Source organism: Staurois parvus, unplaced genomic scaffold (genome assembly GCF_062004578.1).
Source record: "Staurois parvus isolate SC_StPar_1 unplaced genomic scaffold, SC_StPar_1.0 ptg000120l, whole genome shotgun sequence".
Classification (NCBI taxonomy): Eukaryota; Metazoa; Chordata; class Amphibia; order Anura; family Ranidae; genus Staurois; species Staurois parvus.
This window is the reverse complement of record NW_028317916.1, coordinates 6,921,353-6,947,031: the sequence shown is the minus strand read 5'-3', so window position 1 is coordinate 6,947,031 and position 25,679 is coordinate 6,921,353. Positions and strand designations below refer to the sequence as shown.

The 25,679-nt window shown below is 42.7% G+C and overlaps 1 protein-coding gene across 2 annotated transcripts in view; it reads left to right on the top strand.

Annotated features, from left to right (window-relative positions):
- Positions 1-416: 416 nt before the first annotated feature.
- The window catches only part of AASS (aminoadipate-semialdehyde synthase), a 114,116-nt gene continuing 88,853 nt past the window's right edge, over positions 417-25,679 (top strand). For both annotated transcript variants that reach the window (XM_089672128.1, XM_089672127.1), the window contains exons 1-2: positions 417-517; positions 24,188-24,405. In XM_089672128.1, coding sequence (XP_089528254.1) covers positions 24,196-24,405 — 210 coding nt within the window. In that variant the 5' untranslated portion in view covers positions 417-517; positions 24,188-24,195. The remainder of the gene's footprint in view (positions 518-24,187; positions 24,406-25,679) is intronic.

Here is a 25,679-nt window from a genome sequence, read left to right as displayed (position 1 = left end):
CAGAAATTTTCAGTCAGATCCAGGGGCGGACTGACAACTCATGGGGCCCCCGGGCAATAGGGATCATGGGGCCCCTGTGTCTTTGCCCAAACTCAAAAAAGCCTATGAAAAAGGTACCAGGGACATCTCATGGGGCCCCCTACTGACCCCGGGCCCTCGGGAAGTGCCCGAGTTTCCAAATGGTCAGTCCACCCCTGGTCAGATCAGAGGAGTCTTTTTGTGGTGTGGGGAATGTATTTTTTTTCTTTGCACCGCCATGCGGTCAGCACTGAGGATCGAGCATCGCTCTCGTCTGCAGGGATGCTGAGGAAGCGTCTATTCATCAATACTTTAATACAAGTCACTTCACAGCAAGCGCGCCTCCCTATTGGCTGAGGAAGAAGGCCGTGTCTTGCCTGTGCGCTGTGATTGGTACAGCCGAAATAGACACGATCGATTCTTAAAGTTGTGCACATCAGGCCGGTGTTCTCCGGGGGGTCAGGCGGGTGGTGCAGCGAGTTCTCTTCACCCCGAACAGGTAGGTGGTAGGAGCCGGGTGGTGTTCCTTCTTCCGCCATTTCCTTCCTCAGGTCTCCAAGGCCTGCTACAAGCAGCCATGTCTCCAGCTACATACATGCTGTATTTAGAAGCTCTTTACAGACTCACATCCCATAATAATAGTAGGTGCTGTGTGAGAGATTCGTATAAGTAGGGGGTGCTTGTGCCTGCCCTGCTTTATGTGAATGGAAGTTACAGCTGATCTTTCCACACAAATGTGTGGGGGTATGGAGCAGTCTGCATGGTGAGTGAGATCAGGCCTGGATCATAGAGATCCCCCATCAATGACAGGTGCCTGCTATACACAACATGGAGAGCTGCTGTGATCTGTCATTCCTCTACCTCTAGTGCTTCCTTACTCCATGTACACTGATCCACCACAACTTTCTGACCACCCACCTAATATGGAGTAGTACCCCCAAAACCGCCCTGACCCCATGAAGCATGGATGCCATTAGACCTCTGAAGGTATGCTGTGATATCTGGCACCAAGCCATCTATAGCAGATCCTTTGAAGTGACATTTTAGGGCTGGTTCACCCCATAGAAATGCAGTCAGGAATCATTGCAGACACGTTTCTGTATGCGCATTTTTGATGTGTTCCAGTTCCCTTTTTATTTTTCACTCTCTTTTTCTTTAAACCCTTGGCACCGCCAGATCACAAATATGCAGCCTCACAGAACTGGGTTTTTTTTTTCCCCGTGGGGCCACATATTTGCGCACCTGTCTTTGTGCTGGGAGGGTGCCTCACAAAGACCAGGGTGTCACTGGGAGCCCGGGGTCTTGTCCTGAAGATTGGGACCCCCGATTCCAGGTCACATGATCGCTGTGATTGCCTCTGATTGCCTATCACAGTGATCAGTCACTGTGAAGCCTGCACCCCCCCTTGTTTTTTACCTCTCTGAATGGAGGAGAGGGATACATTGTATCGTGCTCTCCCTCTCCTTGCATAGAGAGGAAAAAACAAAAAACTGACAGTAAAAAAAAAAGAAAAGATAAATATTAAAAAAGAAAGAAAAAATACCTAGATTAAGTTTTGATCTAGTTCAGTGCTAGGGTTAGTGTGTGGGTCAAAGGTCAGGATTTATGTATTTAGTTTATTTTTAAATTGGCATCGGTGTCAGTTTAGTGTCAGTGTGTTTTATGTAAAAAAAACCAAACAAACTGCGCACTATTGTTTCTGGGCTGTAGTACAGGTACAAACAACAAATAACATACACATATATGCTATTGCTGCGATTGTCAGGAGCTGGAAAATTTATTTTGGGTTCTTTGGTGATAGATTACGGTAGTAACAAGGAACACACAGCTAAATTTAAAAAAAATATATATTTTTTTTACTATTTTGGGCCAGTTTTTCCTTTGATAATAAAAAAAAATAAATCAGGAGATATCCATTACCATGTACCACCAAATGAAAACCCAATTTGTCCTGAAAAATAAAAACAAAACAAGTTCTAATCCACCTGGACACACAAAGTAGTTGTGATGATATGTACGGTTCTACTAACACATGTCAATGTAAAATGTTGCTTAGGCTTTAAGATTTGTCTTACCCTTAGGTGTGAAGGGGTTAACTTGAATAGGAACATGTGTAATCCAGTGCTTATCGGTGTGCTTTTGATGTGTTTTACTGCGTTCTAAAAACATGCCTCTCAGTGTACATTTCTGCATCCAAAACTCACAGAAAGTAGGTTATATGGTTGTCAATGTCATAGTTCACATCAGTGCTTGCAGTTCCAGAGTGTTCTAGTTACAGAAAGAAAAGTAGAACGGGCTGCATTTTTTTCTGCACACAACTGTACTGGAACGTGGTAAAACCCATCAGAAACACACCGGAATGCACCAAAAATGCACTGGAACGCACATTGCCCTGATTCAATGGAAGAAAAAAGAAAGTGGAAAAAGTAACCGGAAAGCATCAAAAACGCACCGGTACACGTTGGAACGCATAAAAATGATCCAGAATGAGCATGCGGAAATGCATCTGGAACACATCTGGACTACGTTTCTATGGTGTGAACCGGCCCTTAAAGCCAGTTCACACCACAGAAACGCAGTACAGATGCGTTTCTGTATGTGCATTTTTGATGCGTTCCAATGCATTTTTTCCCCCTTTCCTTTTTTTCAACTTCAATAAGGACATGTGTGTTCCAGTGCATGCTGGTGAATTTTCCAGTATAGTTCTATGCAGAAAAAATGCAACATGTTCTATTTTTTTTTCTGGAACTGGAACGCACTGGTGTGAACTATGTGAAACCATGTAACCTACTATCAATGCATTTTTCATGCACAAAAAAAACACACTGGACTGCATGTGGTGTGAACTGCCCCTTAGGGCCAGTTCACACCATAGAAATGCAGTCCGAAAGCGTTTCCGCTGCATTTTTGTGCATTTTGACATGTTCCAGTGCATTTTGATGCGTTCTGGTTCATTTTTCCCCCCTTTTTCTTTTATTTAAATAAGGACATATGCGTTCCAGTGCATTTTTGGTGTGTTTTACCACATTCCAGTACAGTTCTGTGCAGGAAAAATGCAGCCTGTTCTACTTTTTTTTTTTTTTCTGCAACCGGAACACGCTGAAACTACAAGTACTGATGTGAATTTTGACTTTGGCAACCATATAACTTGCTTGCTGTGTGTTTTGAATGTTGAAAAAAAGCAACTGAAACGCATGTAGTGTGAACTGGCCCTTAAGAACAAACATACTTACCTGCTCTGTGCAGCCCCAATCCTCCTCTTCTTGGGTCCCCCGACAGCACTGCAGGTCCCTCCCTCCTGCATAGTGCCGCTGCTCTATGTGTCTACTCATAAAGAGCTCAGCCCCCCCCCCCTCTCCTTATTAATAGCAGGAGCCAATGGCTACTAAAGATGTCTCAGAAATGAGGAGGGAGAGACCAGGGAGAGTCAAGCCTCTCATGCATATTGCTGGATCGTGATGGGGCTTAGGTAAATATTAGGGGGCGCTGCTGCACACAGAAGGTGTTTTACTTTCATGCATAGTATTCATGTACTGTAGGAAGAAAAACCTTGATCCTTTGCAAACACTTTTAAGACCTGTAAGTTGCAAGTTGCATGGATTCCATAGATGCTCAACTGGATTGAGAGCTGGAGAATTTGGAGGCCAAGTCAACACCTCAAAGTTGTCGTTGTGTTCCTCAAACCATTCTTTAGCCAGTTTGGCAGGTTGCATTATCCTACGGAAAGAGGCCACTGCCCTCAGGGTATACTGTTCCCATGAAGGGGTGTACTTGGTCAACAATGTTTAGGTAGGTGTATGTGTCAAGTAACATCCACGTGAATGGCAGGTCCCAAGGTTTTCCATATACAATAGGATATAACAGACACGTAGAACCAGACAAGGATGAAATAGTAAATGTGGTTGGGAAATGAAAAGTCCAGTATAAAAAGTTCATCCACTTGGCAAGCTGTGTGGAGAGTAGAAGTCGGCTCCAGTATCATGTAAAACAGAAGGGAAACCCAGCTCCTCTAAGTGTAAAGAGTGACAACATTTTATTATAAACAGAAGTACAGTATATACACTCAGATTTTATAAGTGAGACAAGTGGCTCGTATGTTAGGTTGGTGGCGGGAGCCATCCAGATGTCAAGATCAGCGCTGGGCCACGTAGGTTGTGCCAGCAGTGTGGAGCAGAGAAGCTGGCAGGTACCTCTCCCCAGGTAAGCTGAGTGGAGAGCAGGTGTGGATGTAGCGGCATTGTGACGTCACCCAAGGGGAACTGGAGAAGCGACGCGTTTCTGAGCATGTGTGAAGTTCGTAACGGACATGCGAACTCCTTTTTCAAGCTCTGAGCTTAGGGAGAGAGAGAAAAAGGCGTGGACTTCCAAATCCTTTTATCTCAGGTGGACCTCCTACATAGTTTGCCCTGTAATGGCTCACTTAAGGGTGAAATCCGTTTTGAATCACTGTACTTATTTGGTATTTCCACTGCTTCGGGGGCATATATCTACAGTTCCTTTTTACCAATGGAGGAATTTACTGCAGCCATTTCTGGCTTGCCTGACTAGCTCTCAGGGACTGTCATGGAGTTGAATGCCTGGGAGGCAAACATGGGTGCTCTCCCAATCCTCTTCTCCTGTTTCAGGAGGAGGTGTCAGAGATGAAATGGCAGCAGCAAACATTGTTGTGTTCCCACAATGAATAGGTAGAAAACTGGTGTTTTAGTGCTGTGCTACCTAAACGTGAACTGACCACAAAAATGCTAATGATCATAGAAAAGTGTTCTAAATCAATCTATACGGTAAAGCGTAATAGTTATGCTTACAATTAAATACATGCTCCTACAATAGACACAAAATACTGCAGTTAAAAAGTCTGTGTTCCTTTTAAACAAATATTGCCTAATTGTGAGAATACATCAAGTGTCCTATGTGAATATATACTGGTACACTTTCCTGTACGCAACCAATCAGCGCGTAGTAACGTCTTGTGTAGCTGCCTTTCCATAACACCACTGCGCTCACAATGCTCTCATCTTGTAGTGCGACCTACACGCATGTACGGTCAGACAACATGTGTGCTGTTTCCAGCAGGTATCTCTTAATCCTCGCCCTCCAAACTAGTGTTGCACTGAAATGAAAATTCTGGACCGAAACTGAAAATTCAGGATGCACTTGGCAAAAAACCAAAATGGACAGGTTTTTTTTTTTTTTCTTCCAATAGATTTTTTTTTATATATATAGAATTGTATTGTATTCGACTTTTTAATTCAATATCATCAATTTAAATAAATATGAATTTAAAAAATTACAACCCAGTACCGTAAAATAACTTATATTGAAAGTAACAAAAAATTAGACAGAAGGTAAAATTAAATATATAAAATTAAAAAAACTTAAAGGTATTTTTGCATTGAAGTCAGTAGGGTTTGTTTTTGCATTGAAGTCAATAGGGGGACAGTTTTTGCATTGAAGTCAACGGGGGGGGGACATTTTTTTGCATTGAAGTTAATGGGATGTGATTTTTTTTTTTTTTTTTTTTTTCTCCATTGAAGTCGATCATTAACAGCACTTCTTTTTTTTTTTTTTTTTTTTTTTTTTTTTTCCATCAGCAAAATGCCTATAACCCTATTTTCAGCTGATAATTTTTGTCAGCCAATATATCTGTGCATCACTACTACAATGTACACTCCTAGATACTCTTCCTAGAAGTTTGGTGCTGGGTAAGGCATTACACTTCTGCTGCCATGCTATGTATTGTTTAACCTTACTTGCGTTGTAGGTCACACTACCAAGGTGATCTGTATTTTTTTTCCACACTTGATAAACGCAGGCCATCACTAGGATTTCAGTGTACCCAGTTCACACCACAATGCTGGTGTGACATGGGGTGAATTTTCCACACCGCACAGCAGTACAACGCACCACGCTGCTGTGCAGTGAGGAAAATGTTACGTCACTATGTGACACTTCATATATAGTTGGGATAAAAAAACAAGAAGTGAGATGTGCTGAATCACCCATTGCACAGCTCTGTAACAAAGCCGACACTGCACTAGTCTGCCTGATAAAATACAGCGTTTTAATGTTCAGGCTTTTGTGAATCTATCCTAAAACAATCTACCGTATTTGCCGGCGTATAAGATGACTGGGCGTATAAGACGACCCCCCTACTTTTCCTGCTAAAATGTAGTTTTTGGGCTATACTCGCCGTATAAGACTACCCCTCTTCCAATGCACACCAGTGGGAGGAATAGTGCCCCATCATTGGTGTCAGTGGGAGGAATAGTGCCCCATCATTGGTGTCAGTGGGAGGAATAGTGCCCCATCATTGGTGTCAGTGGGAGGAATAGTGCCCCATCATTGATGTCAGTGGGAGGAATAGTGCCCCATCATTGGTATCAGTGGGAGGAATAGTGCCCCATCATTGGTGTCAGTGGGAGGAATAGTGCCCCATCATTGGTGTCAGTGGGAGGAATAGTGCCCCATCATTGATGTCAGTGGGAGGAATAGTGCCCCATCATTGATGTCAGTGGGAGGAATAGTGCCCCATCATTGATGTCAGTGGGAGGAATAGTGCCCCATCATTGATGTCAGTGGGAGGAATAGTGCCCCATCATTGGTATTAGTGGGAGGAATAGTGCCCCATCATTGGTGTCAGTGGGAGGAATAGTGCCCCATCATTGGTGTCAGTGGGAGGAATAGTGCCCCATCATTGGTGTCAGTGGGAGGAATAGTGCCCCATCATTGGTGTCAGTGGGAGGAATAGTGCCCCATCATTGGTGTCAGTGGGAGGAATAGTGCCCCATCATTGGTGTCAGTGGGAGGAATAGTGCCCCATCATTGGTGTCAGTGGGAGGAATAGTGCCCCATCATTGGTATTAGTGGCAGGAATAGTGCCCCATCATTGGCATTAGTGGCAGGAATAGTGCCCTATCATTAGTATCAGTGGAGGAATAGTGCCCCATCATTGGTGTCAGTGGGAGGAACAGTGCCCCATCATTGGTGTCAGTGGGAGGAATAGTGCCCCATCATTGGTATCAGTGGGAGGAATAATGCCCCATCATTGGTGTCAGTGGGAGGAATAGTGCCCCATCATTGGTGTCAGTGGGAGGAACAGTGCCCCATCATTGGTGTCAGTGGGAGGAACAGTGCCCCATCATTGGTGTCAGTGGGAGGAACAGTGCCCCATCATTGGTATCAGTGGCAGGAATAGTGCCCCATCATTGGTGTCAGTGGGAGGAATAGTGCCCCATCATTGATGTCAGTGGGAGGAATGGTGTCCCATTATTGGTGTCAGTGAGGGGTGGAATAGTGCCCCATCATTGGTGTCAGTGGGGGGTGGAATAGTGCCCCATCGTTGGTGTCAGTGGGGGGGGGGAATAGTGCCCCATCGTTGGTGTCAGTGGGGGGGAGGAATAGTGCCCCATCGTTGGTGTCAGTGGGAGGAATAGTGCCCCATCATTGGTATCAGTGACACCAATGATGGGGCACTATTCCTCCCACTGACACTTGCTGACCCTGTTCTCGTATGGTGCTGCTGCAGCCAGCATATGTGGTTGCAGCAGCACCTCTACACAGAACACTTACCTGCTGCTCCGGCACTCAATTTTCGCGGGGCCGCTCGGCTCCGCCCCCTCGCCGGTGATTGGCCGCCTGTGTGCCTTTCCTGAGCTACAGTTCTGGCGGCCAATCACCGGTGAGGAGGCGGAGCCGAGCAGCCGCACGAACATCCAGTGGCCGAACTGAAGGAGACGCCGCGCTTCCTGGACCGGATCGTCGTGGGACTGGATCCAGGTAAGAGACATCAGCCCCTGCAAACCCCTGTACTTAATGCCGCAGCCCCCCTAAACATGTGTACTGGCGTATAAGACGACCCCCGACTTTTGAGAAGATTTTCAAGGGTCAAAAAGTCGTCTTATACGCCGGCAAATACGGTAGTTACATGCAACGTGAAATTTGCAAAGATTACAAGAAGACCTCTGTGTTTCAGTTGGTTTCTAAGACCTTTTCCAAGGTTTATATTTGTGGCTGGGGGAGGGGGGGTTGGTAAAAATAGGCAGTTGATCTGCATTTTTACACCTCCTTAACATAACATGGTGGCTGGAGGGATGGGACATGCTGTATGACAGAAATGATAGAACTGCTACATTCAGTGACCAAATCAATAGGGCCACACTAATACCATGTGTAATGCACACAAAATAAACAGGTGTCCTAGAGGCAACATATCGCCTCCGAGCCACCTGTCAAATGCCTCTGAAAAAGTGATATACTGCTGAGTAGTGGCAATGACAGCCGCAAATATAAACAAGTCCACAGCTTAGAAACATGTGCTGTGTGCTTACAAGAGCGGACTGGCAGCCTGTCAAGATTCTGCTTCCAAAGAAATTAAAGGGGAAAGAAATCGATTTCAGTGCCTCTGTTGAGTTAAGTGAAGTAGAAGTGAAGGTTAAAATAAAGAGTTTAAAGCCTTGCCCATACTCTGCTGATAAACATGCCACGTACAATGTAAAATATTTTTTTTCACTTTGGAATATGTTTCACTGTACTCTGCAGCTGACCATTTGTTTGGTCTTTTGCACAGGAATCTCGATCCGTGTACATAATGCAGAGATCTCCCTCATATTGTTTCCCCTTCTGGTTAAAGGACAAGTTCACCTTTTTGTAAAAAAAAAAAATAAATTAAACGCACATCTTTTTGCAGGTAAAAAAAATGTGCTTTCTATATTTTTTCTTTTACAAGGAACCTAGAAAGCACCCACAGGTGCCTTGATCATGGGTGCCATGCAGGGCTCCTGTAGACCTGTCTGTATATCTGTGTGCTCCTACCTCGTACAAGCAGGCAGATATACACAGACAGGAAGACAGAATGAACTACAACAGTACTGTGGTAGTCCATTGAGAACTACAAGCCGACAGCTGCAAAGGCTTTTTTCACACATTTTAAAATCAGTATTTTATGGTAGTGTGGTTTTTTTTTTTTTTTTTTCTTTAATAGAGATTAACTTGGTAGTAAATCCAGGATAAGGATGGTAGTCCTGTAACCTGCACCTTTTTAAATCAAGTTATCCTTGGCAGCTTCCATAATTCTGTCCACTAGGGTCTCTTTGATAAGATAAACTGCAGTAAATGATGGCAACCAATAGCTTTTACAATGATCTGACATTAACAAAGTTAATTCTGAGTGGCTGGTATAAATTACAGCACTTTGCAAGTCACATTTTTGCACTGTTTAATGATATAAGCAGAGATAAGGGGTTTGCTACAGGTTATAAATGTCATATACAGCGGGTAAAATAAGTATTCAACACATCACTATTTTTCTCGGTAAATACGGTATATTTATAAAGGTGCTATTGACATGAAATTTTTTTACCACGTCGGCAACAACCTGTGCAATCCATATAGAAACCATTACAAATAGGTTTAGAAATTTAAGTTATGTGTAATTAACCGCTTCCCGACCGCCCTATAACAGACGTACTGCTATAGGGCGGCAGAGATGTGCAAAATCACGTGTGTGTGTGTGTGTGTGTGTGTGTATATATATATGTATATATATGTGTATATATATATATATGTATATATGTATGTATGTGATTTGCGGGTAGGGGGGTGCGCGCACGGTTCCTACCCGCACAGCTATTGGCTCCTCGGCGTTCCTACCCGCACAGCTTTTGGCTCCTCGGCATGTCAATCACTGGGTCCTGGCCGACGAGTCTTGGCTGGGACTCAGTGATTGTCAGCGGAGCTGACAAGGGAGAGATCGGTATGTAAACACAGATCTCTCCTCTGTCAGCCCAAACATTTTGCTTTGTATTGCTCTGCACAGCAGAGCAATACAAAGCAGCATGTTTACTTAGTAAAACACACACCGAACACTATGTAAAACACAACACAGCACACTGTTAACTCTTTGATCGTTCCAGATGTTAACCCCTTTCTGCCCAGTGTCATGAGTATGGTGACAGTGCTTTTTTTTTTATTAGCACTGATCACTGTATTAGTGTCACGGGCGATGTCAGTCAGTTCCCATCCAGTGCCAGAATACTCCCCTGCAGTCCTGCAATAAGTCACTGATAATCGCCATTCCTAGTAAAAATAAAAATTCCAGTATATATACCGCCATTTGTGGACGCTATAACTTTCACGTTCGCCAACTAATTTACACGTATTGAGATTTTTTTTTTTTTTTTAGCAAAGACATATAGCAGAATACATTTTGGCCTAAATTTTATGTAGACATTTTTATTTTTAAAATTTTTTTACTGGATATGTTTTATAGCAAAAATTAAAAAATTCTATTTGTTTTTTCAAAATTGTCGGGGTTTTTTTGTTTTCTGTTTATAGCATAAAAAATGCAGAGGTGATAGAGCTCAAATACCACTGAAAAAATGTGGGGAAAAAAATACATAAATTTAATTTATGTACAGCATTGCATGACTGTGCAATTGTCAGTTAAAATAACGCAAGGCTGTATAGCAAAAAAAGGGGCTGGTCAGGAAGGGGGGGTAAATCCTCTGGAGGGCAAGTGGTTAAATGGAATGACACAGGGAAATATTATTTAACACACGAAGAAAGGAATGTGCAAAAGGACATGGAAAGCCAAGACACCAGCTGAAATCTATTAGTAATTAGCAATCCTGCCCCTTGTCGGTGCAAATAATATCAGCTGGTTCAGTCTCAACTGATGGCCTATAAGAAGGTGTCTTATTACCAAGGTGTCACACAAGGAACATCTCATGATGGGTAAAAGCAAAGAGCTCTCTCAAGACCTTCACAACCTTATTGCTGCAAAACATACTGATGGCATTGGTTACAGAAAGAGTTCTAAACTCCTGAATGTTCCAGTAAGCACTGTTTGGGCCACAATCGGGAAATGGAAAGAACATAATTTCACCATAAACCAGCCATGACCAAGTGCTCCTTGTAAGATTTCTGACAGAGGAGTGAAAAGAATTATCAGAAGAGTTGTCCAAGAGCCAAGGACCACTTGAGCAGAGCTTCATAAAGGCCAGGAATTAGTAGGTACAATTGTTTCAAAGAAAACGTTAAGTAATGCACTCAACTGCCACGGCCTGTATGCACGCTCACCACGCAAGACTCCATTGCTGAAGAAAAATCATGTTTAAGCTCATTTAAAGTTTGCTGCACAACATTTAGACAAGCCTGTGAAATACTGGGAGAATATAGTTTGGTCAGAGGAGACCAAAACTGAACTCTTTGGATGCCATAATACACACCATGTTTGGAGGTCAAATTTCACTGCACATCTCCCCAAAAACACCATACCAACAGTGAGGTTTGGAGGTGGGAACACCATGGTGTGGGGCTATTTTTCAGCATACGGTACTGGTAAACGTCATGCGATTGAAGGAAGGAAGAATGGAAAAATGTACCAAGGCATTCTTGATAAAAATCTGCTTCCATTTACCAGGATGATGAAAATGAAACGAGGGTGAACATTTCAGCAAGACAATGATCCCAAACATGAAGCCAAGGAAACTCTCAATTGGTTTCAAAGAAAGAAAATAAAGCTGATAGAATGGCCCAGCCAATTGCCTGGTTTGAATCCAATAGAAAATCTATGGAAAGAACTAAAGATCAGAGTTCATAGAAGAGACCCATGGAACCTTCAAGATTTGAAGACTGTGGCAGAATTGGCCAAAATCACACCAGAGCAATGCATGCGACTAGTTTCTTCATACAGGAGGCGTCTTGAAGCTGTCATTACCATCAAAGGATTTTGTACGAAGTATTAAATATATTTCAGTTAGCATGTTCAATACTTTTTTCCTGTGTCATTCCTTTTTATTACACATAGCTTAACCACATCAACACTGCCCTATAGCAGATATATTGCTACAGGGCGGCAGGGGTGCGCAAATTCACGTATACATATGTGATTTTGCATTTCCGGGAAGGGAGCGCTCTGCCATTTCACAGCCAGGGCTGTTAATCACCAGGTCCCGGCCAGTGATTACCCGCCGGTGCCTGATGATTACCGAGGATTTCTGACGAGGAGAAGGGCTGCTATGTTTACCAGCAGTCGTCCTCCCTGTCAGCTCGGGCACACTGCTTTGGTTGGCTGTGCACAGCACAGTCATCCAGAGCGGTGTGCTTCGTGAAGCACCAACACACCACCCCCCAGTAAAACACACCCAGCACACAGTTAGGGCTCATGTACACGGGGCGTTTGAAAAAATCTTCTGAACGATGGAAACTGACTGCTGGAAAACGTAGGTTAAAAAATGTCAGTGTAGCCACGTTTGCATACCGTGTTTATGTGCGTATATGAGCGCTTGCGTTTAGAGCGTTTTTAAAAGATAACCTCAGTAGACCTTCCCGAATGCACTGAAAAACAGTAAAAAATTAACTATTTAAGACATTTTTAGAGAAATAGAGCAGAAGCAGAGACAGCAGTATGTGTTGAAAATACCTGTCTTTTCTGGTTGTATTCACTGGATCCCATCATGAGCATAATGCAGCATGTTCTACCATTTTTTCCTGCAATCAAATCCTGCAACTGACTGCGCTGGTGTACTAGGTCCATTTGAATACATGGATAATGCTTTGCATGCATTTCTGATGATGAAAAAAGGCTCTGGACAGCATCTGGACATGGAACAGTTAAAAAATGCTTCTAAACACAAATGCTTATAAATGCGGTTAACCACGTTTACAAGTGTTTGGCATTTGAAACACCGGTAAAATCAACTTCTGAATGCAAGTTTGGTGCGTCCAAAAAAACGACTGTATACTCAACTGCCTGTAAACAACATTGTGTACATGGACACATAGGAAAAGATTAAGGAGAGTTCAGGGGCTGCTGAGAAAAAACCGCTCAACAGCTCCTGATTAGCTGCAGTGTACATGAGCCCTTAAGCCTTTGATTGCCCTCATGTTAACCCCTTCCTGCCCAGTGCCATTTGTACAGTGTCATTTTTTTTTTTTCTTTTAAGCACTGATAGCTGTATTGGTGTCACTGGGGATGACAGTGACATCAAGTCAGTTCCCCCCGGTGTCAGAATGCCTGCCGTAGTCCCGCTCTAAGTTGCTGATCGCCGCCATTATTAGTAAAAAAAAAAAAAATTCCAGTATTTTTACCGCCATTTATAAACGCTATAACTTTCACGTAAATCAATTAATTAATTTACATGTAGTGGGATTTTTTTTTTTTTTTTTAGCAAAGACATGTAGCAGTATACATTTTGGCCTAAGTTTATGATGAAATTTTATTTTTTTTTATTTTTTTTATTTTTTTACTGGACATGTTTAATAGCAAAAGTCAAAAATATAGTTTTTTTTTTTTTTTTCTCAAAATTGTCAGTCTATTTTTTTTTTCTTTATAGCGCAAAAAATAAAAATGCACAGGCGATCAAATGCCAAAAAAAAGCTCATTTCATGATGGGAAAAAGAATGTAAATTTCATTTGGGTGCAGCGTTTGCTTGACTGCGCAATTGTCAAAGTAACGCAGCAATGTAACACAAAAAAGGGCCTGGTCATGAAGGGGGGTAAATCCTCAGGAGGGCAAATGGTTAATTTCTGAACTTATTTGTTTTGGTTTATTTGTATGTATGGATTGCATGGGTTGTTACAGACGTGAAAATATCATGTCAATAGCACCTTTAGAAATCTATTTACCAAGAACATTGGTGACATGTTCAGTACTTATTTTACTGTATGGTCATGGCTGTTCATGATATTCCAGTTGCACTGAGGAGTCATAAAATATTGATAGGATGCAATATTTTTCTTTAAGATTGAGTAGTTGCTCTGAAGGCAGTAAAGGCTTTGATGGTATGTAGAGTTTCTGATTAGCAGGAACATTCTACTCATCTAGACAGATGCCTGTGACTTGCAACTGGAACAGGTGCAGCCCTGTCATGGAACACACAGAAGACTTTTTTTTTTTTCTTCTTTTCTTCTAGGGAAGGTCAGTTTCAGGCTCCATTCACACTTGTGTGACTTTGGACACATAGAGGTTGACTTACTAAAACTGGTGCATTCAGAATCTGGTGTATCTGCACGTGGTGGCCATTCAGCTTCTAATTTCAGCTTGTTCAATTAAGATTTGACAATAAAACCTGGAAGCTGACTGATTTCTATGCAGCGTTTCACCAGATTTTGCACCATGCAGTTTTAAGTAAATCAACCCCATAAAGTCACAGATCATGCATTTCAGTGAAAGCAGTTCAAATCTATGCAACTTAAAGTCGCAGCAACCTTAAAAAGGTTTCTGCACTACTTTAATGCGACTTGAGTGCCGTAGACTGCAGTGTGAACTCTGAAAAGTTGCATCTTAAGGTTATCAATGTGACCGTTGTGTAACAATCAAAGCCAAAGTCGCATTCCAAGTCACACCCATCCAAAATTGCATAAAAGTCTCAATGGAAATCGCACAAGTGTGAATGGAGCCTTAGAGAAAGATGGCATTGAATAGATTGCAAAACCTACTTGACCCCCTTGTAGCAGGTAAAAAGATGGTTAATTGGTCAATTGCATTAGTCAATGGAATTTGAATAATATCAAAAGCATCTCAAACTGATCTCAAACTGATCTCAAACTGATCTCAATGACACAAGCCCAACGCCTGTTGCAAAAGTCCCTTTATGAATGCAAGCCATCACACAAGTGACTGTGAACTCTAGGTTAACATTTTTGGATCTGCAGTCTTTTGTTGCAACATCTGTGGTCATGAAATCACCTTTAAACAAACGTAAATGGTGTTCATTGGAAGTTAAAACACAAAAAGTTTGCTGTTCAAGGAAAAGCAAAAGGTATCTTATTTGGACACACACAATATTTTGAGTTGTTTTTATAATATAATCAGCGAGCTTATTCTTAATGTAACATTTTAGATACATTTTTGTTCTTTTATTAAACCGTTGTTTTAGATAAGCACTTAGAGGAGGGGTCTTGAATTAGAATTTATGGAGGTCCAGGCAGTAACATTTTCTTCCGGCAGAGGCCCAAATCTCATGTTTGCACTAGAACACATCACAGCCCCCCTTTACATCTCAGTCTCCCTGTGCATCAGTGTATTCAGCCTACCCTTGACATCATAGCCCCCTTTACATCACAGTCCCTTCTTCACATTATTGTCCTCAGCCCCCCTTCACATCATAACCCCCTTTTTAAACCAATCCCACAGTGTCTTTAGTTCCCCTTCATATCATAGCATCCCTTTACATTACAGTGCCCATTTACATTGAAGGCCCCTTCATATCAAATCGTTCCTTCCCATTGCAGTCCCCTTCCCATCACAGCACCCTTTCCCGTCACCGTGCCAAATCAGGTTATCAAGCTGGCTGTACTGTGCAGTATTGCCATGTAAAGCTCAAGACTGGATTGACATAAAAATCTTTTGTAAGGTAAAACGGCTCTAATGTATGTACTGTCGTGTAAAATAAGTACTCCAAATGGAAATTGTTGACTTTTCCACATACTTAAATAGGTAGACTTTAGGAGTGCAAACAGTGCCTATAGATAAAGGCAATATGCAGTACATGAACAAATGACACATAACATTGATGTGGCGTAATTGATTCACATAAACTAAATTAATTTAATTGCAGTTTTGTCATGTTGCTAAAGTAGTACACCCCTGCATTTACCACCACTTCAGATTCACAAAATTCGAATCTTGTGTTCCAGATCAGGTACCGATGATTAGAACCTCTTTAGGGATTATGCAGGTAGCACCTGGAATACTCAAACCTCTTATATCTAGGGCCTGAATGTGGAAGATTTTGGTGTCACTTTGCAAAACAGAAGTTCTGACTTCGTTCTGATCTCACCTGCTCCATGCTTTTTTCAGACAAGTGACTCACGTGTTTATTTACTGAAACAGGAGAGTGAAAAATCTGGTGTAGCTCTTCATAGAAACCAATCGGCTTCCAGGTTTTTTTGGTCAATGCTTAAGCCCCGGTCACATCAAAGCCGACTTTGAAATCGTGGGACTTACAGTGAAGTCTCACGATTTCAAAATCGGGTGACATACAGATTTCGGTAACGATTTGCAAGACATCTGACACAGATGTCTATGCAAATCGCAACAAAAGTAGTGCATGTACTACTTTAGAAATTGGTGTGGCTCCAACCGAATCGGAACCGCACTGATATGACCGCTCTAATAGCGGACAATAGGGTGCGACTTGGCATATGATATGCAAATCGCATGCCAAATTGCACCCAATGTGACTGCAGTGTAATTGAACAAGCTGAAGTTAGAAGTTGACGGGCTACCATGCACAGCTGCACCAGATTTTGCACTGCCTAGTTTTAGTAAATCAACCCCATAGTACTGACACAAGAGACATGCAGGTAACCAGTATTTTTTTACTGAGAGGCCAGCAAAGTCCCTGCACTTCTTCTGAAAACGCAGCCCACACAGGAACCTCTGTTCCCAGTACGGTTGTGTTTTCCAGTGCGGGCGACGCGCCATTAGAACTAATGGCAACTGCCCGCGGGTCTGTATTCAGTGCGGGTGGTGCGGCTGCACAGATTTTTGTGTGGATCTGCAGTGGCACCACCCGCACAGATGTGAACCAAGCCTTACTGCACATATCATTGGTGGAAGAGCTGCAGTATTAAAGTCCCAAGAGGCAAAGCAACAGAAATTGTAACTCCTTTTTCTGAAAAAAACCCCCCCAAAAAACCCAGTGTGACTAGGAGGAGCAGTGAGGATGCGAAAAATTCTAAAAAGAAGGTTGACTCTGCATCTTTGCATTGTGATTAATGCGCCAAGCACACTGTGATGTGTTGTGGTACCATTCATTTTTAAAAAAAGTACTGTGAAGCATGTGTTCTACCACACTGAAAGGCACAGTAATGGGTTGTGTTTTCTTGTCTCTTGTGGTGCAGTGGTGGAATGCACAGATGCAAATAGACATACATTATTGTAATTAAGGGGGAGCTAGCACCTTTTTTACAATATTTGTTACAATAATTTTTAGTAAGTTTAACAGGCTTTTTTATCCAGGTGGTCATTCAGTCATAACACAACAGCAACAGGATAATAGCAGATACAAATATTGTTATCAAGACACAATGTGCGTTCTGTGGGTTAAACCAAAGTTCAAGAAATAGTTTCTGTGTCTAGGTGAAGTTGTCTGCAACTTAGAAAGCAGAGGTAGGATCACAAATGGTAACTTGCATCTTTTAATGTTCATAAAAAAAAAGTATGGGTTTGGAGAAAAAAAATAGTATACCCACCTAGGTCCGATGCTCTGAATTGAGAACTGAGCGATCAAAGACCTCTGATCACTCGGTTCTCACCTCCGTTATGATCAGGCTTCTGGGTGGATCCCAAGCATATGGTCAACATCTTTTCAGAGCTTGAACCGGCTCTGTCATGTCAGCTGACAGCTTTAGAAGTAAGGCCAAAAAAAAGCTTTAGCCCTACTTCTGCTTTAAGATATATATGTGAGAAGATTAGCTTAAGGTTGACATAGGAAAAACATTGTCTAAAAGCAAGAGTTTTGTATTCTTTTTAAAGTTAAACTTTAAATGCGTACTTCAAGGCAGTAAATATTACAGAAGGAAAAAGTAGTACAAAACTTGGAAGTATATCCATTATCCCAGCAATTGTAGAACAGGATGAGTCACAACATATTTCAGGTACCAAACGGTGAATTAAGGTAAAACATGCCCGACACATAATAAAAGGCGACATTCAGATCAAGAGGGACTACCTGGTGGGAGAATTTCCTTAATAAATAAACAAAAAAACTCAGCACAGCTGTAAATTCAGATTTTGAGATTGAGTCTTGCACTCTTATTTGGAACTTGGTGTGCTTTGTGTATTTCTTCCAGATCTGTGCAGTAATCCACTGTGAAACTTTGCCTCTGTACATGAACTTCCTGTAATAAAGACTGATCACTGCTGCTCTTTAGGTTGACTAGTTGTGTCTCCTCCCCTTCCTGTATTCTTAGTTCAGTAATCAATGGTAACAAGTCAGAATTCACTGTGCTGCAATCAGATCAGTAGAGAATGGATTGATTTCTTGATACGGGTTACTGGACATGAGCAAAATAATTACTGGAAAAGGCTGCATATGATCTAGGTTGCCAAGACCCTGCTTAACCACTTGCCCTCTGGAAGATTTATCCCCCTTCCTGACCAGGCTATTTTTTGCTATTCTGCACTGCGCTATTTCAACTTTTAATTGCACAATCATGCAGTGCTGTACCCAAATGTCCTTTTTTCACACATATACAGCTTTCTTTTGGTGGTATTTGATCACCTCTGGGTTATTTTTTTGCACTATAAACAAACAAAAAAAAGACAGAATATTTTGAAAAAAAAAATATTTTCTCATTTCTGTTATAAAAAAATATCAAACTCAAATTTCGTCATAAATGTAGGCTAAAATATATTTTGCTACATGCCTTTGGTAAAAAAAAATCCCAATGTATATAATATATACTACCTTTTGTACCACTAGCCCCTCCCTCCTAGATTGTAAGCTCCAAGGAGCAGGGCCCTCCTATCCCTCTTGTATTGAACTGTATGGTGGCTGTATTGTCTCCCGTTATATTGTAAAGCGCTGAGCAAACTGTTATAAATCCCGTATAATAATAATAATATTGGTTTATGTGAAAGTTATAGCATCTACAAACTGTGACCCAGGAGTCAGATATGACCCTTTGCTTGCCTTTGTCTGGCCCCTGGAGCACTATTCCACCAATTGACACCAATGTTGGAGCTTCATTGCCCCTACTGACACCATCAATGGGGTACTATTCTCATTGATGGCAACAATGGGGTACTATTCCTCCCATTAAAACCAATGATGGGGCACTGATGCCAGGGCATTTTTGGCTCCCACTGGCCACAGTCTGGCCTCCCTAAAGCCTGAAGGACAGTAAACTGACCCTTTGCTTAAATAGTTTGCAGACCCCTGGTATAGACACTGGAAGTTATGCCATTTTTTGCTATACAGCACTGAGCTAGTTTAATTGCGTGGTCATGCAATGCTGTACATAAATGAGATTTATGATATTTTTCCCCACAAATAGAGCTTTCTTTTGGTGCAAAGTGATCACGTCTGGGGTTTTTTATTTTTTGGTATAGATAATTTTACACAGCTTTTACTTTCTGACTGCCTATCGCATTTCTTGAGGTGCTAAAATGCCAGGGCAGTACAAACACCCTCAAATGACACCTTTTTCAGAAAGTAGACACCCATTTTGGGAAATGACAAAAACATTTTTTTTTAAACACAAAGTTGTCATTTAAATGGTATATTGCTCACATATGCCATGGATATATTTGGAATTACACCTCAAAGTATATTCTGCTACTTCTTCTGAGTATGGGGATACCACATGTGAGACTTTTTGGGAGCCCTGCCACATACAGGAGCCCAAAATCCAATGACCCCTTTTGAAAGCCTGAAGGTGCGTAAATTGCTAATTTCACTTCCTCACTACATGTCAGTTTCAGAGGCTCCATGATAGCACAATCCCCATTTAAAAAATTTTTTTTTGTAAACTGCAGATGTTATGGTCTTTCAAAATGTGATAGCCAGTTTGCTGACTGCCTAACATCTTTTGAGACCCTATGTAGATATGTGCCCTAGACTGTGCTGTGCTGTACCCTATACTAATACTCCAATAGTGTGTGGTAGCAAAGGAAGCAGGCCTTGAGGCAGAGACCAGGTTGGACAGGACAGAAGGGATGAAAAGAAGCGTCTGCCATGCCTAATTCCTTGTCTGCTACAGACACTGCATTTTTTTGGGGGTGACTTTTGGGTTGGGGTACCATGAATGGCATTAGGAAAATGCCTCTGTTGTAGCCAGCTCACTGCAGCTGGGTTGGGGGTTTGGACCACAGCACCTTCTGTATACAAAGGGCCATGATGATCTCTTCCTGGAATTTTTTAGGAAGGATCCACTTTGTCCTGATGCTTTGTAAAGCACTTTTTTTTGTCCCAGCATCTGGCTTTGCTACTAAGTGTGGCTTCATCATCTGATAGTTGAAGTCCACCCCTCTCATGTTAAGGTTATAGTCGTGGACACAGAGGGGCTTCTCAACAGCTGCCGTGGAAATTTGGATGATCGTGTCTGCGTTCATGGAAGACAGGATGAAAACATCCTGATTGTCCTTCCACTTCACTGTGAGCACTTTATCATTTTTCAAGCAGGCTCTCTCCCTCTTTCCAAGAGCGGTATTTACAAGCCCTGGTGATTAGATTGCACGGTGCCACATGCACCAATTCCAAGATTGTACTAATGCCTAAATAGTGGCATGCTTGTATAATAATTGTCCACGTATAAGTGGTACTCCATATGGAAAAAGGGTGACACAGAGTCCCAAACTATCTTGCCACTGCTCCCCATGTAGTCTGGGCATCCGGGGAGCACCACATGACTATCTTTTTCCCTTGTAAAGCCGAACATTACATGTATAGCCTGTTGCCCTCTCACAGGTCATATATATTTTGACCCCATATTTGGCACGGTTGCTGAGGAGAAATTGTTTGAATGCAAGGCGGCCAGAACAATTAATTAGGTACCCATCAATGCAGATGTTTTCTGGGGAGTATACACATCTGCAAATTTCTGGTTAAGGTGATATATACAAGGGGCCGAATTTTATGGAGCCTATCATATTCAGGGTCACTCCGAGGATGATAGTGTATTGTCATTTAAATGTATAAATCGCATTATAAAATACTACACTCCCTCGGCCTCAGAGATTCTGCTCTCTCCTGGCTCTCATCCTACCTGTCACAACGCTCTTTCAGCGTTACCTATAATGCTACCACCTCCCCCTCACTCCCCCTCTCTGTTGGGGTCCCTCAAGGTTCTGTCCTTGGGCCCCTTCTTTTCTCCATCTACACCTCCTCCCTTGGCCAACTCATACACTCTCACGGATTCAACTACCACCTCTATGCTGATGACACACAAATCTATCTCTCAACCCCCCACCTCACCCCTTCGGTCTCTGCCCGAATCACACACCTACTGAGCGACATATCAGATTGGATGTCGCTCCACTTCCTTAAACTGAATCTCTCCAAAACCGAGTTTCTTGTCTTCCCCCCAGCCCGAACCCCACCCCCCATTGACTTCTCCATCACATCCAACAACGCCAATATCAAACCCGCCCTGCAGGCCAGAGTACTTGGTGTCATTCTGGACTCCAACCTATCCTTCCAGCCCCAAGTCCAATCTTTAACAAACTCGTGCAGACTCCACCTCCGCAACATCGCCAAAATCCGCATGTTCCTAACCCCAGAAACCACTAAACAGCTCATCCACTCCCTCATCATATCACGACTCGACTACTGCAACTCCCTCCTCACTGGCCTGCCTCGCCGCTGGCTATCCCCGCTTCAGTCGATCCTGAATACAGCTGCCAGACTCATTCACCTTTCCAACCGCTCCGTTTCCGCCACCCCCCTCTGCCAATCCCTCCACTGGCTTCCGATTGCGCAACGGATCAAATTTAAAATCCTAACACCGACGTACAAAGCTGTCCACCATACTGCCCCGAACTACATCACCGACCTAATATCCAAGTACCACCCAGCACGTACACTCCGCTCCTCAAAAGACCTCCTTCTCTCTAGTTCCCTGGTCTCCTCCTCCCATGCCCCCCTCCAGGACTTCTCCAGGGTGTCACCCATCCTCTGGAACTCCCTTCCCCAACCCATCAGATTATCACCTACTCTCCTCTCCTTTAGGCGCACCCTGAAAACCAATCTCTTCAGGGAAGCCTACCCCCTGCTAACTTGACCGACCTCCTCCACTCTTCCTACCACTCCATCCCCCACAGCTATCTCCTCCTGTACCACTATCCCGTCCCTTCTAGATTGTAAGCTCGAAAGAGCAGGGCCCTCGATCCCCTCATGTTTTGCATTGTATTGGTATTGTTCTGTCACATGTTCTGTCCCCCTTTGTAATGTACAGCGCTGAGTGAACTATTGGCGCTTTATAAATACTGTATAATAATAATAATTATATTCTCATATCTATGCCTAGGCATGGCAGCAGAGAACAAGGGCATATGATGAATCTGGTCTGTGGACCAATACAACTGCAATTCTTTATAATGTTGAGGGTTAGGCCCAAAAAAACTTTACATTTTGATACTTTAATAGGTTTCCATTCAAAAGGTTTGGCAAGGTTTGAATCTGGGTTGGTGGTGATAAATTGTTGTGCATATAATTTTTTTTGATCCACAATCTATCCATACAGATCTTCTTCTGTGAACAACCACTCCAAAAAATAAAGGGGAGTAGTTAAATTTGCTGTTTCCACCTGAATTCCGGGTTGGGCAGTGAATAGGGGAAGTACAGGTGCTGCAGGATTTGCAAGCACATCCAGAAGGACACTGTGGGCTCTACGGGCATGTGTGCGAATTCTTGATGGCTGCGGGACACTACTTCCACCGTACCAGCTTGTGCTGCACTCATGGGACTCACCACATCACCAAGTGATATTGACCAGGATGTACTAGGCCACTGGTACTCTCCAGTTCACCAAAAGGTATAGCGTTACTAGTACTGGCACTCTGCTGCATATGAGAATCCTCATGCAATTGTAATACCTCAGCAACCTGGTAACGGGGTTAGGTACGCCGGACCCTAGCAGGGACCTCTACTTCATCGCCTGAGCTATCTGTCAGAATGCCGCAGCTCTCTACAGGTTTGTATTCTGAGCCTGATTCCATCAGTGAGGCTTCCCCTTCGCTCTCATCTGACATACTCAAAATCCTGTAGGCCTCTTCACTAATGTACCTTTTGTTGGACATTTTGGCCACTTAATTTATAGGTACCTAGTGCGACTCCTGGGAAAAAGAGCACCTGGCTGTCAGGGGGTCCTTGAACCGCTACAAAAAAATTGACCTGCTAGTGCTAGCAGAGACCAGGCCTGATCTCGTTAACCCTGCTGTTTTGTGTGCAATGTAGTAAGTGACCGTGATCTACTGACACTGCACTTTCTGGGGGAGAAGGGGGGGCGGTTAAGCGAAGGGGCTAAACGCAGGTGCTGGCAGGTGTTGGGGCGGATCCTGCTAACGCTGCGTTTTTGGAGACACTATACTATTGTGAATGCTGGCATAGTTCTGATCTGATCAAAGATATTGATCTGTTCCGAAACTATACTAGCAATGGAGGTCTATTGTGTAGGTGAGCATGTTCCTGGCAATCAAAGGATTAAATGTGATGACTGATGTAATGATGGGCAATCTGACGCTATCTGGAAGGGACGCTAACTAACGCTATCTGAAGTTGCCCATGACACTAATACAATGATCAGTAAAATAAAAACTGTACACTGTAATGATGACACTGTTGACAGAGCAGTGAAGGGGTTAATGGGGGGGGGGGGCGATCAGGGGGTTAAATGTGACATAGCTGTGTTTTTACTGTCTTGGTATAGTGCTTTGACTCACATGGATCTGTTTTCTTCTCTCTCTGGAACGTAATGTGCTCAAGGGAGAGAAGATTGCATTATTTCCTGTGCCTATGTAATGTAAACACAGGCAAAGGTTGAGCACTGATTCGGTATGCCGATCAGCAGGTCCAGGCCAAACATCATGTGATTTTGCGTAGGGTGTCCGCCCTGTAACAGAAAAACTGCTATAGGGCAGAGGGAAACTGGCTAAAGTGTTACTATACCCGAAAAAGTAAAATCGGTCTGTATATGCAAGAATGTATGCTTGTTGGTATACTTGCTGTGCAACTTAAGGGGTTAATCCTCCGCATTGTGTAAAAAGGATATTTTGATCGTTTCTCTAATCCTCCCCTTCTTCTGAGAGTTTTTTTTTGTTGGGAGTGTGTATGTGATCAGCACTTGGCCAATCAGCGCTGTCCAAACAGAGGGTGAGAGCTACTACACAGAAGGTTTTTTTACCTTCATGCAAAGAATACTTGAATGTAAAAAACCTTGAGCCTTTAGAACAACTATAATGTTGATTTAAACTCACGGTTGTAGGGATGGCAAATATGGATGGCAAACAATTATCTCCTAGCAAGTGATTTTTATTTTATTTTTTTTTTTTTTTTGAGACTTCAGTTCCACTTTAAGGATGCAATTTGTTTATTGCTTACATATTCCCCTTTGATTCATGTGAATAAATTGCTGGCAATACTATTCTTTAAAAGCTTATTACTGCATACTTTAGTGTTTCTTTTAATTTTTCTCCAGCATGATCTGTTTGCTTTCTATCAGGTATCAGCATGTGGCGGGTTTTGAATTGCAAAAGATACAATGCAAGTCCTGGTCATCTAATACGTCATCACCACAGAGCTGTGTTGGCGATTCGAAGGGAGGACATCAATGCCTGGGAGCGGCGAGCACCTCTTGCACCAAAGCATGTCAAGGAACTCACAAATCTTGGCTATAAAGTTCTAGTACAGCCATCCAATAGGAGAGCTATCCATGAGAAGGTAATATTTGACCTGGTGTTTGTCAGACAATTTATTGCCATTGGTTGTATCACTCTGTGACAGGGAAGGCAGATTTTTGAGCATAGTATGCTGAAATATGTTTTCAAAGAACTTGAGAGTGCCAGCTACATAAAAAAAAATGTCAACTTCACACTCGATCACTAAAATTAATTTTTATAAAGTACAGCAAATGCTGTAAATTACATGAATAATAGTAAGAAATAAATGAGTTTTCAAAGGTAGAGTAAATTATAACTTACCCTTGTTCCAGTAGATGTGTGCTGCAAGGTAAGTATGGTAAGGTACATGCCAGCTAATGGCTTCTGAAAAATATACAGCTAGAAATAAAGTATGAGGTGTTAGCAGTGAATGAGGTGTTAGCAGTGAACCTAATAAATTTCTGTCAGTACAGGCCCAGTTCCTGCACCTTCACACCTCAGACCACCCTAATTCCTGTACCTTCACACCTCAGACTACCCTAATTCCTGTACCTTCACACCTCAGACCACCCTAATTCCTGCACCACAACACCTCAGATCAGCCCCAGTTCTTGCAACCTCACACTTAAGATCACCAAAAATCCTGCACCATCACACCTCTGATAAGCCCTGATTCCAGCACCATCAGGCCTTGGGCCAGTTCCAATACCAGTACCACGAGGCCTGAGGCCAGCCCCAATTCCTGCACTTTCACACCTCAGATCACCCTAAATTCTGCACCTTCACACCTCTGTTCAGCCCCATTTCTTGCACCATCACACCTTAGATCAGTAACAATTCTTGCTCTTTCATACCTCAGATCAATCCAATTCTTGTACTTTTACACCTCAGATCAGTTCCAATTCCTACACCTTTAAATTAGTAGTTCCAGAAATCTGGTAAATTACCAGTCCAAAACAAGAGCATGCAGCCTGGGGAGCCTGACTCAACACCCGGTTGGATCTAGCCTTTCTGATGTGGGGGAGAAGTAAAAATGTCAGGGGAGGGCAGAGGATGGAGGTCAACAGTTTGTGTAGAGCAGTGTAAAGAAGCCATTAGTTTGTAGGGTGGAGGACAGGGTTCAGCAGGGCATAGGATAGAGTTCAGTGTTGGCAGGCCACTCAGCTTAGCTCCTCACACGGCACATAATGGAGATAAGATTATTTTACAAACACAGCCTTTTTTTAAAGACTTTTTTTATAGTTTTTTTTAACACAAAACATACAAGAGATACAAAACCCAGAACCAGTGTCCAACAATTAAACATTAAACAAACAGAACAGCTCATAATGCCAT